The following is a 17,055-nucleotide window of genomic DNA, read 5'->3' as shown; positions in this document are numbered from 1 at the left end:
AGTATGAAAAATAGAAATAGCACTCACAGCCAACATGGCCATTAAATCATAGTGCATACACTCAAAAATAACTCGCATATATGCATAAATACATATGGGTATTCGTATATATAGAAGTGCATGCACGTGCAGAATTTACATATACATATACAAACTATTTTAAGACCTGAGACCTCTCAACAGACTTTCATGATGCAGAATATCTGTTTAGTCATTTTAATTGTTATTATTATCAATTACTATGGCAAGTTTATTGAGACTGGATTCTTTTATTTTGATATAATACGTTAGTTTTACTTTCTAAATTGCAAAACCTATGACTATATTTCATTAAGCTTTCCATGACTGACAAACCAAATGTCACTCACACCTAATTTTGTCAAAGATTTTTTTTGCATTGTGCAATCACAAACAAGACTTTGCAGAAAATGACCTGAGGGTCCTGATGTTCAGCAAGTAGAATACGAGCCAGTCACATGTCCTTGCAGCAAAGAAGCATCCTGGGCCACATTAGGAAGACTGTAGCTAGCAAGTCTGGAGATGATTATTTTTCCACTCTGGACTTGTGAAACTGCATCTGAAGGACTATGTCTAAGTTTTGCATTCTTCAGCAAAAAAACATTGCCATACTGGGACAAGTCCAGCACAGGGCCATGAAAATGTCCAGGGACCCAGAGAAACTGATGTACAAAGAGTGTCTGGAGTAACTGGACCTTTTCAGTCTGAAGGAAATTCTAAAGGGAGTTTTATCGGGGTTTGCAATTACTTCATGGGAGTATACACAGAGGACAGAGTAAGATTTTTCTCAGAGCTGAAATTTGTGGCAGGGCAAAAGGCAATGGATGTAAGTTGGAACACAGGAGAATTCTGATTAGATATTGTAGAGGAGGGGAATCTGCTACAAAGTTGGTTAACTATGAGGATGAGCTTGTGGAATCCCTGTCCTTGGATGCATATTGAGATCTTGACAGAACAGCTCCCTGAAATACTTGATCTAGCTCATCTTGCTCTCAGTGGGGATTAGAGTAGATGACCTCAAGAAGTCGTTTCCAACATAAATTGTCTTGTGATTGTATTATTAAAATAGGAATCTTTGCCCAATTTTATGTATACTTTACAAACGTAATACTTTCAATTGAATTTGAATTGAACTATTTATGCCTACATGCACAGCCTTTAAGACTACAAGAATTTTAGCCATATTTAAAAGTTTTCCATAATCTTCATTTGGTGTATCAACTTTGTAGCTGAAAACAAACAAATAAACAAACAAACAAACAAAGTTCGTTTATATGCAATGCTTTTCCAAAGCCAGAATTTGTGTGAGTATTTAAAAACTTCTCAAATATAATTTTTTCCTCATGTGTTAACTCAACCTTCCACTGGGAAATTATTTCATTTCTCTACGAATTTTAACAAAAGGAAATCAAAATTAAAAACAAGCGCTATAGTGGTGTAGTGAAAAGTTGATTACAACAGTAGTCTGTCATCTGGAAACCTTGCCCTGAAATGATAGAGAAGCACAGGTTGAGGAAGAAGTGAGGAGTCATTCTCTAAAGTCCATAAATTCTCGCCAGGTAATCTGATATTTAAGGTAATATTAATCTAGAAATTGTTAGAGTTGTAGAATGTATTCAGAATGCCAAAAGATAGATCAATGGAATAGAGAAACTGCCTTCTGAACAAACAAGGATTCTTTAAATTTGTAGAAGAAAAGCATGAGGGAAAGAGGTGAAGCTTAGAAAGTTGTGAAAGCAGGTTCTAAGCTGAAAGCAGAACTGTAGTTCACTGAAGCCTGTTCACAAGAAGCAACAAGGCACTTGAAGAACCTAGTGACACTTTGAAATAAAACATATAAAAGAATTTTTAACAGACGTTAATATATTTCTAAATTTGTTACCACAGAAAGTGATGTTGATAGACAATTTTAATTAGAAGTTTTGGTGAGTGTTTAGACAAATTCACAACTAAAAAGGCTGTAAGTGGATACTAAAGGATCCTCTGACTTCTTTAATACAACTGAATGCTCCATAATTTCAAAGGGAACAGACTGCTGGAAGTGGCTAGGCTAGTATGCTTTCCATAAATAGCCTCTCTTTTTTCTACTTTCAATTCTGGGCTAGATGAACCATTTTACTGACCACACAGGATGTTTCTTAGTTTTTTACATAATGTTCTTATATTTTTGCCTTTTACAAAACCTTACATCCACCACATAGCTTCTTTCCCATTCCCATTCATGCCTCAGTGATGTATAATATTATCCCTGCTACACCTTACTGAATACACAAAAAAAATGCTTTCTTTTTTTCAGTGGGATTAGTGCATGATTAGTATGATTGCTAAAGTAGACTGATTTTGAAGCAGAAAATCCTGACAGTTGAGGTGCTTGTATTGATGGATTCAACCTAGAATCAATTTATGTTCAGCTTCATATATCAAATCAAAGAAGCAGTACTTCTGATTAAGAGTAAACTCACATACAGAAAAACTGTAAATCAAATTCTTCCTTTTTTGGAGGTTTGCTTTTATTAAAGTTTACTGTACCATGAAATAAGACTGTACTTTCTTTAAAATCTTTCTGGAAACCCTTATTATAAAGTAGAAGCTTATACATGAAAGTTTCTATTCCCAAAAGAAGTCTTAGGAAAATTGTTGCATGCTGTGACTCAAAAAATAAAATGAATCATCAAGATTACAGATGGGAAATATTTAGGAAATCAATCCTTCACACTGTTTCTGAACAATCACTCTTAACATAGAATCTTTATGATTGTTTTTTGTCTTGGTTTCAAAATTGCCTAAGAAGAGGCTCTAACGTTTTTTTTACAAGAAACTGTTGCTCAGTTTACCAAAAGTATTTCCTTGATGCGTAGTTTGAAATTCATATTATCAATTTCTTGCTCTAAGTTACCATTCATTTGTACAATTTGGAAGTAATATGTTTTTCTTATACGTCTAACACCCTAACTTCTGCAGGATAGCAATCTTTCTAAAAAAGTCCATCTAAACAGCTGTAGAAATGCTGTTTGGCAACCTACCACTTTCAGAAAATGCTATGAGTATTCATACAGTGAGAGAGTGCAGAACCACTTGAAGGCTCAATACCACTAGTAGACTCAATATTTTAAAGAAACAGGTTTAATACATTCACATGATGTTAGCTCTTTTGCATACTCTTTATATTGAAACTGCTGTATGCAGTCATATCTATGAGATATCAGTGCTGACTCTTCATCCAGGAAAACAGCTGAGGTCACTGATAGAGCTGTTGGAGAGACAGAAGTTCAGCTCTTGCAAAAGCAGTACCTGGAAGGAATGAGTGTCAGGGAACATCACTAGGGGACCTTCCAAGGAATTCCTCCTTATGTTTATAGCTGATCCATACACTAGCATTAATTTTTCTCTGATATTTGTGAAATGTTAAATATATTTTTAGAAACTCTAGTCATTCTTCTGTGGTTTTGAGAATCTCGGTATATTTAGCTGTTTTTCTAATAGTGAGCTTCCTGAGAGTGTCCAGCCATTTGCTACCATAGAAGGTCTGATTGTTCATTTCACTTTTTCATAGAAGCCATTACAAAATTAGATACTTCAATTGTTTGTTATATCATAAAAGGCCTAGCAGAAAATGGTGACAATTCTAAAACTGGCACAAGTTATGAGAACCTTCATTTATATAGCAAAAAAAAAAAAAAATCAGAAGTATTCTAAAGTATTTTAAAAATAAGGAAATAGAAAAAAATAATCTTCCTAGGCCATGCTTTCCTTTTTCACTCTGCAGTGTAATGGTTAACCTGTCCTTCCTCTCTCCTGCTCAGTAACATTTACACAATGCTATTTAAGCCTGGTACAGCAAATTATACCATTTAATTTAGGTTTTTAAGATGTATGAAATAACATATTGAATAAATCACTATGTCCTCATGAAACTCAGACTTTACTATAGGAGGATGGTTACTAGAATTTTATGTATGTATCAGCAAAATCATTAGACAAAATTAAGTATCGTAATACAACAGAAGAATGTTGATCACTCCTAGCCTCAACTTAAGAGAATGACAGAAGGAAGATGACAAAAAGGCTAAGTAAAATATGCCCCATTTGGGGACATAGGACAGAATCTAGAAAGCAAATGTGTAACCCATCCTTTCTACACAGTTCCATGCAAAGTAAAATCTGCACTTTGACATTTATACAAATAAAAAAGCTGGTAAAAAAGAACACAGTTGGTCATTACTGCAGTGATCACGTAATTGCACTGACAGTGTGTATTCAAAGCGTGTGTTATGATGTAATACATAATTGTGTTTTCTGCAATATACTGGCAAGTGTACCTTCTATTTGTTTATATTGTTCCTAGAAGCACAGTAAGATTTTAATTTTTAAATATAATCTTTATTTCCTGTTAAAAAAATGGGTAAGAGCAAACAAGACTCTGCAATTTCTACTTATGCAAGATTTCATTATATTATTCTTACACAAATAAGCATTTAGAGAGCTCTTTCACTCAAAGACTGAAATGTGTAGAATTTTGGTATATTAAAAAGTGGAAACAAGATAAAACTATTAAAAACATTTATTAAAATATATCAATTTTTATTACAGCCAGTTTTTACAAAATATAAGAAGTAAATGGTGAAGGCAGAAGAAAATTCACATGATGGCAATGAAAAACATTCATTATACACCAGCACATATTAGGCAGTGTGTAGAAGCATGCAGCCAAGTGTAGGAGAAGGAAAAATATGGAATCCAGAGGCATTGTGATGAAAGTAGGAAACAAGAAGAGCAACATACTTCACAAAGTTCATTAAAAAGTCTCACACAAAGGTTTGATGTTAAGTTAGGATGTGATGAAGAAAGAGAAAGTAAACTTCTGATTAGAGAGAATATGACAAATTTCTCGCTGTTGTGAAAGGATCAAAACTTATGAGTTCTAATAGCTTTACTAAGTTGCATTCTCGTCTATAATTCCAATTTTCTTCCTATGTTCCTGTCTTTATCAGTATAGTGCTTCCTGCCAGTGGTAAGTGAAATTTTCCTGCAATAGAACACAAATTGCTGGCTTCCTCTCCTTTTTTCTCACTTGTGAATTTATGTCATTTTGAGGCTGTCATTTGTGAGGTTGAAAAAGTAGAAGAAAAAAATTCTATTGATTAACAGCTCATTCGTAGCATCAATTCAGTCCTTCAACCCTAACAGATGACTTAAAAATCTGACATTTTTCTAATAGAAACAACACTATTTATTTCAAAGTGGATAATGAGACATGGAGTTACTGTTAACAAAAGCAGACACAAAACACTGATGTCTTCAGAAATACTGTAATAGCCCATTACAAATCCCCCAGGTGAAGAAATGTCTCTATGACAGCCTTTAGCTTGAGTCTATTCATTTATAAAACTACTAGAATGGCAGTAACAGAATGGAATGGAATCATCTGTTCTCTCAATATTAAAGTTATTCTAAAGATCTGTTAAAACCATCATAACTGTCTTTCATGATTCACCAAAGTCATACACTTCTAGAAAAGATTTAACTACCCAACTGTTGACTAATTTTCACTTGCTGCTTCTTAAATTTGGCATCTTTACACTTTTCTTTTTGTCTGACACATTAATGTTACTGTATTTAAGAGTCTCCTGCTGATAGAATGAGCCCATTCAAATAAAATATGAAATTAATGAAGTCATCCCCAACAAGCAAAAAATCTTAAGGTTTATTACTCAGGTAAACAAATGAGTCAGATCTATAAATCCACTTCATTAATTCCCTTTCCCACCTGAGAAACCTCAAGTTTTGTTTGTATTCATATCATCTCTGTGGATGAGAAGAAGCTGAGGTGTAGCAGGTCCAAATGTCTACCCCACAGTTTTTTCCAGTACATATTCTAAAAATGGGATCTCTCACAACCTCATTCTTCAGTACATATGATCCTTTTGTCAGTGAAATCTGACTAAAATAGCAAAATGTCTTATGTAGCAAATGGATACATTCAATTGCCATATGCGTGTTTAGAACAAGGCCCTCATGGAAAAAGCTTAAATAATGCTAACTGGAAGGGTAAGCATGCAAGATTAGCTGCATAGAAAACTGACTATATATAGAAAGATAGCTGGGCTTTTTTGACACAGTGTCATTGGTGAGAAAGGAGTAAGGTAAGATCCTGATGGATCTCTCAGAAAAGAACACTCAAGCTGTTCATTAGCACCTTCACTGTGAAGAACAGTCTGGATAGTACTGCCTGCTAGAGAAAATCTGAGGAAATACATGCCCAACTTTATGTTGAACTTCAGAAACCATTTTATTTTAAATAAAGGCATTGAACTTACTTTCCATAACAAATTAAATTTATCTCTGAAAAAAGAATATTGTAGTGAAGAGCTCTTTATTTAATTTAGTGTCAGATCACACTATGGAAGGCACATTAATTCTGGAAGGCAGGAAGTACCTCCAAGATGTGACTGATGGAGGACAGCAACGCTGCCCACTGTTTGTGCTGATTTTGCTGGGAGATTCGTATGCCACTGATGTTTGTTTCAGAGACACTGTGTTGAGTTAAATATAGTGTCATTATCAGAAGTTAGAAAGTATATAATAATTATTGTTATCATTTATATTATTATTGCTTTTGTATAAAAACATAGTTCATCATACATATTTGGTTTCTGTTGAAATGCATGGGTATTTATTTCTAAGAAATATTAACTGTTCAGAAATTATATAGACCTGTCAAATAAATATAAGATTGGAGGACAAAAACATGTAAATTTTCTCCATCAGTGTCCTATACTTCTTTTAAAGAGGTGCTGTTTCAAATTAATTATGTACTGTATTGAAGGAATGAAAGAGCTGTTTCTTCTCATTAAATCTTAATTCTTTCCACTAGAGGTTCTTCCTTTTCTTTTTCAGCAAAATTAGATTAGCACGATAGACACACTAGAATGAGTTTTCGATGCTGATACACATTAAGGTGAGGCTATCAGTAATGGATTGGTGTTGGGCAGATTAGATGTATCACTAGAAGTAAGCAATATCAGCAAGCAATTATAAATCAACTAAATCAAAAGGAGACAACAAAAGACACTATTAAAACAGAAAACAAACAAAACCTCAAAACATAAGCCATTCCTTAAATTATATTAAAGCCTGACTGCTGCACGTATCAGCATTGAAAAAAAGGAAGCAAGGAGAGAGGTGATTATTTTTTGTTTTAGTTCTAGACAGACAGAAATATTCCTGTGTAATCTACCCGTAAACCACCAGTGACAGAACAAAAAGAAAAAATAACAAAAACAAAGAAAGTCCTCTAAGAAACACATTTTTACAAAACATTCTGAAAAAAATCTTTTAAATTTTTTTTTTCCTCATTTTTTCTTTTTTAAGGAGAAATGTGTCTCCACTTCTGCTTTCTCACTGGTGGAGCATTGTCATTTTAATTCAAGTTACTCTTCCTACTGGTGCTCTAAATCGGGTGATAATCAAGGCATATCATTTCTTTAGAAATAAACTAGCAACATTTGAGTGGTAGAATGTTTTTACTTCTAGATTACTAATCTGTTCCTGTGAACTATTACTTATTTTATGTTTAAAAAATGCTGCTGGCCTGAAGCTGAAGTCAGCTGTTACATGCTGACCTACTAGCAGCATTGATTTTTCTCTGTTTTTGCCTACTTTGAAAACAAGCACCTCAAGTGTTTATTTTGGTCTTGTTACACAGAATTTGTTTTTAAAAATACCAATATAGCATGTACAGTCACTCCAGTACAGAGGGAGGAAAGGAGTATCACTCTGGAATTTAGCTTTAATTATCTGCTGAGATTTTGTCATTTTTCAGCTCCTGTATTTGTGTTTCATTAAGTGATATCACATTAGACTGATCTATGAGATGATGCAACAACAACAACAACAACAAACTATTTCTATTAAGCAATTTCTTACTCTAATTTTTCATTATGCATAAGGAAATTTATAAATGTGATAGTTTATGCATATATAGGAAAGGGTAATAAATATACCCACTGGTATTAAGAAACAAGCTATGTTCTATGATACACACCACCTTCTCAGTATGGCTTGACATCCTCTCAAAAGCAGCTGCAAACACTGACTACTTTGCAGTTCTGGTAAATGAAAATGGGTAACTGTTATTACTTCATAAGGTTTTCCTTTTTTCTTTCTACTTTTGTGGCTATATTATTCTGCAGTTGTAAAATAGGATTAGGTCTTGTTCTAATGTATCATATGACAAAATGATAAGATAGTCTGACAAATACCAAGGCACCAAGCACGCACCATCAGAATAAAATCTTATTCTCTGGTTTCTTAGTGTATTATAAACAATAATCTGAGGTTGCCTGCTGTGGTACAGTAATCAAACTTCTGTTGTAATAGCTGTAAGTCTTCTGCTGTATTTCTGTAAGATGTATAGGGTATGACTGTTCTCGCTGAATCCTTTTTCTCTAGGCCTAATCCATCTTTTAATGGAACTGCCAAAAATATTTCTACAGTATTGGAAGCTGTGTTTGGCCTTTGTGGTCCTTTTCCTAGGTTTGAAGAGTTTTTTTGAAAGAAAAACACTGCAGAGTGATAATTCTCTTACATCTTCTCATTAAATTGTATGAGTTAAGGTCCAGCTTGTCCAAAGCAGTAGAAATGGTCATTCAAGTTAGGCTGCTAGGAAAGAAGTGATGAACCAATTAGCCCTCACTGGAAGAAATAAATCCTAGGCAGAGGGAGAATGAAGAGAAATAAAGTGACAGAAAAATCAGAGATCTTACACAGAAATTTGAAGATCACTAGCAGCAGAATTCATGAAGCCACTCCTTTTAAAAGAATTTTCTAGATGATTAGGTTCTGTTCTGCTGTTTTGCTCTATATTCAATAAGAGATTAAAAAAAAAAAAAAAAAAAAGGATGGGAGAAAGAGGAAATGTATAGTTAAAATTTGAGCAATTACTTAGAAAGTGTCAATATGCTTCCTTACAAAGAAGGAAAGTTGTTGACATACGATACCAAGACATTTTCAACATTCTTTTTTTCTTTACCTTAAGCAAAAAAGTCAACTACATTGTCTAAAAAGAAAATCTTTGACCAGAAAAAAAAAAAAAATCTAGAAAATGCTTAGGTGAAAATGCATACTTCAAAGTCTGTTCAGCCACAGCTACAGCCATGGTATTTAGAAATTATTCAGAGCAATTTTAGATCTGTTGGTTTGTGGATAGGTCAAATAACAGAAAAGTAGAAAAGAGCAGAAGTGAAGTATAGAACTGTCAGGTCTAACTTGAACTCTTGGCAAAACACTACACAAAAATATAAAGATGAACTATTTATAAGCATCTGAAACCAACAAAATGATGACAGTCAGTTACTAGGTAACATGGATTTCTCAAGAGCAAAATGTGTGAAACTGTTGCAATTTCTGTTCTCAGGTGGTAATAAACCTGGATAAGGAAGAACTAGGTGATATATATCTTAAATGCATCAGCATTTTTATAAGGAAACCAAGGGGATATTGTCTCTAGCACTAAATGACACTTAACACACTGAAAACAATAGTAAAAGATTATAGTGATTCAGTATGGAAAAGTATTTTGCCGCAAGTGTTTTGGGCCCGCTAATGTTCTTCATCAATACTCTTCATCAGTGACCTGAATGATGCCCCTGGGAATTGTGACTGAACTTGAAGATGGCAGCAAGCTGGGAGAGGGACAGGTAAAAACTCTACTAATGGTCTGGAAAGGAAAGAAGATTCAGTTGAGCTAAGACGTATTCTCTTCAGCAGTCATAAACAAATAGATACAAATTGGGAACAACCAGACAATAGTCTGCAAAAACGGATTCAGAAAGATCAAGCTGAATGACATTCAGCAATGTCCTAATATTGAGGAAAAAGAGGTCTCCATGCTGAGATATTTGATCAGTTCTGCTTGTAGGTTCCTGCCATATGTCAGTGTACCAGTAGGCTCCTACCAAACTGACCTTGCCTTCCCGACTTTGATTTCCCAGCTTCATCTCAGACCTACCTTGTTAATACAGACTGTTTGGTCATCACTGGACCGTGACAGACCCTGGTTACCAGGATTTCACCTGCTCAGCTCTTCTTATTTGGGTACTATGGGAATGTATTTCTTATCAGTGAGGCTCTGCCCTTCCTGCCTTGCCATCATATTCCTTATGTGAATAATAGAAGTTGATCTAAATTATTAAGCTAAACCTAGCTGAATGCAGTACTTCAAATATGGTTTTAAGATGTAGACCTGTCATACAGGCACCACATGATATGACTGAAATGTGTCTGTTGCTGACCATTATCCATGTCCCAAAGCCTATTAATATTTATTGCTGTAAAGGATTTGTGCCTCTGTATGGAACTGTAGGTATTCAGATTTTGATCACGAAACACAGAAAAAAAAAAAAAAAGTCATTATTATCCATAATGCTAGAGTTCATTGGTGAACAAAGACTTTTATCAGAAAAGCACTGTCGTTCAATAAATAGTGACTAAACTAATAGAGAACAGCTTGTTACCATTAGAGAACTGAGTTTATTCTGACTATTTTTTAATTTGTAAATATTCCAAACAATTTACATTCAGGTACACAGAGTTCATACTAAGCTGTAATTTCAGTCTGACTCCATAATGGACTGCATTCATGAGATGGAAATAGTAGTGCCCTTTATCTCTCCTGTGTAGGGGCATAACTGAACCATGTGTAGGTAAAAATGAATCTCCAGGGTTGAGCAGCACCTGCAAATATATCAGTGAAGTGTCAAAAATTTCTACTCTAGCACAAAGGTGACTCGAATAAATTGGACGACAGCAATTGCTTAGTAAAAGCCTAGAAGAGGGCCGGGAAAGCATGTGGATTCAGGCTGGTGTATGGCATGCTTCTAGTTCTGTAAGGTCTATGTGGGAGGTTTGTCCACTGGGAACTATCTGAATCAGAATTGATCTTAGAGCAAATCCATCTTGGAGGAAGATATTATCTGCAACCTAGATGAAATCTCTTTTTGTTTCCTGTGACAAGTACATCAGCTTGCCATCATTGTCACATTAGTGTTTAAAGTAAGCAACCTAATAAAACTGAGGCAGAACTTCTGTGGTGTCAAGAATATTTTAAAATGTTTGGGTGTTTGTTGATGCCAAAGTGAGTAGTAAGCAGAAGGTGGACTGACTGCTGTTTAAGATTCCGCTCCAGACTAAACTGAGCTTAAATGATGTATACAAGTTTTTGCCGAAAAAACATTTTTTCAGTCTTCCTGACAGAAAACCATAATATAAAATTCAAAGTGAGTTTTAATGGTGACTTTTTAGCTGTTTGTAGAACTTTTTGAGGAATATGCAATGGAATGTTATTTCATCAGAAAATGCTGACATGATGAGATAAAAACTGACTTTTGGCTTAGAATAGGTTGTTGGTTTATTTTTTCACTTACTACTTAGTTGAGAAAACTTTGCAAAATATTTAAAACAGTTGAAACATTTCACTTCAAACCCAAATGGCAGAAAATTGTAAATCTGTTGAAATTATTTTACTTTGAATATTTAACTATTTATTTCTGGAATGGAATATGTAGGTTAAAAAATGAAGTAAAAAATATCCTAAATACTCATGATAGCACATTCTTGCAACATGTTTTAGCTTTCTTTCAGATTATGTGTGAGCATAAACACAAGTTTTGACTTTTCCCTGAGCTAGATGGGAAAATAAGATGACAATTGAATTTCTCACAAGAACAGAATAGCATTTTTCAGATTGCTGCAGCTGTAAGATCACGAAGTCTGCTTGTGAAAATGAGGAGCCTTCAGAGAACATAAAAGCTTTCTTAATGTTACATGTGCATCATTTCTCAGTCTCTTTAATTTTGAAATACGAACGTTTTAAAACTTTTAGAGAGTAATTCTGTTATTCTAATTTAGTTGCCGAAGTTCAAATTGTCTTTACCAAGAATTAGTGAGTTTTGTTCTGAGTTCTGGAAAGCCTATACACAAGAAGGATACAACAGAGAAAGTTGTATCTTCCACTTTGTCTTTTATAGTTATGACTGGTTATTTCAACACAATGATCAAATGCATTTATTAGAGCAGATTGTCATAATAAAACAGTTTTCTCTTTTATGCTCTGAGGCAAAAGCAGCGTTTTTTCCCTTTCATTCAAAAGTGACCTCTTTATTAACTTTTATCTATTTTGTTCTACTATGCTATTACTATTTGAATACTTTTTACAATTTTTACATTTTGTATAGTTTTTGAAATAAGCTCAATTTTTACATTTGAAATTCTAGAGGACCCAAGCAAAACCAGCTTTTCATTATGACAGATGTTGAATGACAAAATCAATAACAATCACTCTATCTCAAAACCCAAATTAATAAAATGTCTTGTATGTTACTATCACAACCAGGGCAAACAAGGAGAAATTAGCAACCCATTAGTATGAAAGAATCTTAATAACAGTAAAAATACTGTCCAAGTTTTAAATTAATTTATTAAATTCTGACATTTGTTTCTTTCCATCTGTTTAAGTTTTTCAAGCTGTAATTTTAATAGGAGCCCTATAACTTTTTCACCAGAAGTAATATTTGTTCAATAAGAGTGAATGAATGCACATAAAAACCCGCTGGCCCCGACAATAACCTTTAATGTCAGGTTCAAGTTAATAGCTTCAGATGTATCTGTCATTCAGAATATAAGGAGCCATGTAGTGAAATTGCCATAAATCACTGTGTGGCTGGACTGTGTCAGAATGGATCACAGTGTGATGATCTCCCTGGAGAGTTTAAGTGTCACAGTCTGACTAGTAAAAATCACTTTTTTCATGCGGCATTGGGGTTTGTCAGAAAGAAATGTCTGAAGAATATAAATGCGACATTTTGGGGGGGGGGGGGTAATGGTGGGGGAAAACAACAAAAAAAACCCCACACCTAAAACTCTGCTGTTAAATTTCCATTATCTAAATTAATAAAGTATCTTTTGAGTGTTTGTAGCACAACAATAAACCAACACTTGCTAATCTTTTTTTATAGGAAATATTATATTCTTAAGTACTGCTGCTGAATCTATTCTGATGAGAAACTTTATACAAAACCAGATATTTAATAGTAAAACTGGGTCCTGAAACCTCCATCCTTTGCTCTTCAACTTAGTATAGTAAGTTTGGATATATTTGTCCATGTTGCAATACTTTGATAATTAATTCAAAACACAAAAATAAATGCATACATAGGTTAAAATATTTACTTCCAATCTATAAAGTTATTAGGAATATTTAGTTTTAGTTTATCAAAAAGAAAATTATATCATTTTTTTTCTATATTCAGTATCTCCATCTGGATGAAAGTCACATAACCACATATAACAGTTATATCTATGTATACTGCTACCATTATTGATTAATTTTTATATTAATTTTAGGTAGTACTTCAGTAAGCAGATGTTAACGTCTATTTCTGAAGGCAAAAATGAGAGACATGCTTAAATTTTTAATAGCAATCAACAGGGAAGAAAAATTCAGCTGTGTGAGAAAGCTGCACAGCTGGTGTTTGAGATGGAATAGAAACATAGCTTGAAGACACCTTTCTGCATCTACTGATTTAGAAACCAAAGTCACTGCATATGTAAAGCAATTTTAATATGCATTGTCTTGGTTTTATGCCTCAAAGACTTGTTATACAAGCCAAGGTTTCTAAACTGCAATATGTTTCAGCAGTCTACCCTCATGGTCAGAAGTTGCTGTCTTACTTCATCTAACCAGCTGTTCAAAAACTAAAAAATCACCCAGATCAGGAGCTCTTCAGTCATACCCTAAGGACATAGTTTATACTTCCTTTAATTTGAAGACTGAACTTGCTAAAGGAGGCCCAAGCAGGACTGAACTTTTAAAATTTTGTAATAATTTATTACTCAATGTCCATTCAGAGTAATGCTTATGCATTGATAGCCTATAGTAATGCTATAAAAACAGGGCTATGCTTACTTTTTAAAGCTATCACAGCATGCTGTAGGAACAAATTTGTTTGAACATCTTTGACCAAGGATTCATCCTTATTCTCTTTACTGTGTAAAACGTTGATGAACTCATGGTCAGATACAGGGCAATTCAATGGCCAACTAGAATCTGTCATGTCAACACTTATGCTACTGAAGCACAGCATCTCTTTATGAAACTTTTTTAAAATGAAATGTGAAGTTCAGATCTTCAGCCAGACTTGGTATCCAAGTTTGTAAGACATTGGAATTAGTTATATTTAGTTCACTGAACCAAATCTGTAGTTTAAATCTTTAGTGGCTTTTCATGCTGTAATGGTTAAATTATAATAAATTGGTCCAGTCTGTTTTGATTTTTGCTGTAACATTATTTTTGCAAGAATCTAAAAATCATTAGAAACTTTTAAAGTGCTTGGTTAATAGGAGAAAACAAAACTATACTTCTTATAGTTTAACTCACTGATTTTTTTTATCACAAAAGTTACAACAAAAATGTCTTAAGTTTGAAACCTGGCATTTATATTCAGTACTTGGATCCTAGCTCCACACATGATTGATTTTTTTAATTGTTTTATATGAATTAAATTAAACATGTATTTTGTTTGAAAAAAGCCATTTTTCTGTGAAACAAAAAACATTTACTTCCAACTATTTACTGTGTATGTTCAAAAATAAAGGTGCTGTCTTCAAGGAACCGTGTGATTTTCTTGCTGGATGATTGCTTCAGAAACTATAATACAATGGCAAATATAACCTAAGTGTAGAATGCAGATTCATGTTTTACCTTTTAATTTATTTTTTAATTTTTGTGCATATATGGCCCTCAGCAGGAAAAAAAGGTGCTCAGTCTTTCTTATTAGCTATAAGTTAACTGGTTCAAAAAATCAATATCGATATCTGTCAAACTGTCAGATCTTGTAATATCTGCCTCAGAATGCATTGGTACAATTTTCTTTTGTGGCTTGGAAATACAGCATGTTTTCTTAGCGTGCTATAAAGAACACGACACAAAAAATGAAGAAACTTTTATCACTATCAATATCACTATCACAATCACTATCAATAAAAATAGGAATATCTGTATAAAACCACTTGAAGATATTGACATTTATAAAATTCTCTTGAAGACACATTGTATCTTGAATGGTTTTTATTATTCTTGCAGGTATGGCTTTATCATAATGTTCTTTTATTCCATTTAGATTAGCTTTAAATATGAAACTCAAACTTTCAAAGAATTGGAATATTTTACTCTATCCTAAATAAATTTTTGAAATATAACTAAAGAGCACAGAAGTACTTAGTCTCTCATTTGTCTCCTTTCTCAGACTAAATGTGATAATAAAGTTTTATGTCTTCTGTTACTCCATTTTTCTTCAGGTTTTACTGGTCAGTTTTGTGAAGCAGATGTTGCTGCCTGCCTGTCACAACCGTGTGGTACCTCCAGCATCTGCAAAGACATATTGGGTGGTTATCTTTGTTTCTGTGCACCTGGTTTTATAGGTGGGTTCAAAAGAGTGTTGTTTAACAGCTATTTAAGTCAGTCTGAAACCACAGAAAAGAAGGTTATTCAAAAGTAGCAATAGATACAATTTTGCAGTGCGTATCTGAGTCAGGCAGAAGCAACTTTGGTTTCCAGGCATACAAAAGTACTTGGCTGTGTCAGAGTAGTCAACTGTAAAAAATATTGTCTACAAGGGACTGTTTCCACTTGAATAACTCTTACTTTATACTATTTTAGACAGGGTGTCTGTCTTACACTGACATGATTGCAACTCCCAGCCACACACAAGCTGGTCTTAATTTATCTGCTTTGCGATTCCTGTAACAATAAGGCTGCAGTAACAGGGGCCTCAACAGCCAAATATACATCCAAGATTCTTAGGCAGGTTTAACTACTCATCCCTAAACCTATCCTGCAGGTCGAAATCATTAGTATAGAGTCTGATCAGATTAAAATTAGTTTCGTTATGCCAGCATACTGTCATAGATTAACACTGATTACAGTGCTTTAAAACAAACAAACAACACACACACACACACACACACACACAAATCTTTTCTAGATACAGAGTCAAATCTTTTTGATCACTTGTATGAATAAATACTCAAGTGCAGTAGTATTTCCCTATTTGCAATTCAGCTCTACAAACCAGATCCATCCTGTCGAAATTCAGGGACTTCAACAGGGCTCCTAAAGCAGGAACAGGACGACTCTGGAGTCTCTCTTGATGCTCAAGGAGGACCTGGGCAACCAGATGATCTTGATGAAATGATATGTAATTTAATAGCTGTAGTATTTCTGTCTCCAATATAATGAAATGCTATATTTTATTTCTATGCTTTGTTTATTTTGTCAACAAAATAGAAAGTAAAATTATTTGATGTTACTTGTGATAATTCTTGGTGAGGTCTTATTGAAATGTTTGTTTAAATTCTTATACTCATATCTACATAATAGCAGATTATTGGTTTTGCTTTATACTTTTTCTGTGGCCAAATAAAGCCTTCAAAACCCCTCTGAAACAAACTTTTAGGCATAAGTAGCAATAAATTTGAAACCATCACAATCTGTTTAGATAATTCATATGAGAAATACAAATAAATACTTTATGAGCTTTGTTCTACCTCAAAGGCAAAAAAAAAAAAAATAGGCACATCATTCTCAACTACAAATAAGCATCTATAGTTTTTTTTTCCTCCATATATTTAAAACTATATGGCAATATCTAGCTTCATTATTATTAGTTTCAAAAAAATGTATTAAAATATTTGGCCATAATGGAAAACTTTACTAACATTTCCTATAGAGATCTTCATAATAAATCCAGAAATTAATACATGAATTAAAAGAAATTATAGAAAAAGACTGTTATATTTTAATATTTTATCTTAGAAACCATACTTACTCTTTTGTGATGTTTCAGGAAAATTCATAACTTTATTGCCCTTAAAATATAAAGATATGTATAAAATTCCCATCAGGTTATTGTTGAACACTATATATGATGTATATGTTTCACTTTTGCCTTTAATCAACAATAAATTGATTTCCCAAAGACA

At 33.5% G+C, this 17,055-nt stretch overlaps 1 protein-coding gene across 1 annotated transcript in view; it reads left to right on the top strand.

Annotated features, from left to right (window-relative positions):
* EYS (eyes shut homolog) overlaps positions 1-17,055 on the top strand; it is a gene marked incomplete at its 5' end in the record, with an annotated part of 675,648 nt that overhangs the window by 114,506 nt on the left and 544,087 nt on the right. Inside the window, one exon of the mRNA XM_080341398.1 lies at positions 15,373-15,495. Coding sequence (XP_080197524.1) covers positions 15,373-15,495 — 123 coding nt within the window. The remainder of the gene's footprint in view (positions 1-15,372; positions 15,496-17,055) is intronic.

Source organism: Nesoenas mayeri, assembly GCF_963082525.1.
Source record: "Nesoenas mayeri genome assembly, chromosome: 3".
Lineage (NCBI taxonomy): Eukaryota > Metazoa > Chordata > Aves > Columbiformes > Columbidae > Nesoenas > Nesoenas mayeri.
This window is presented reverse-complemented; position numbering and strand designations above follow the sequence as displayed.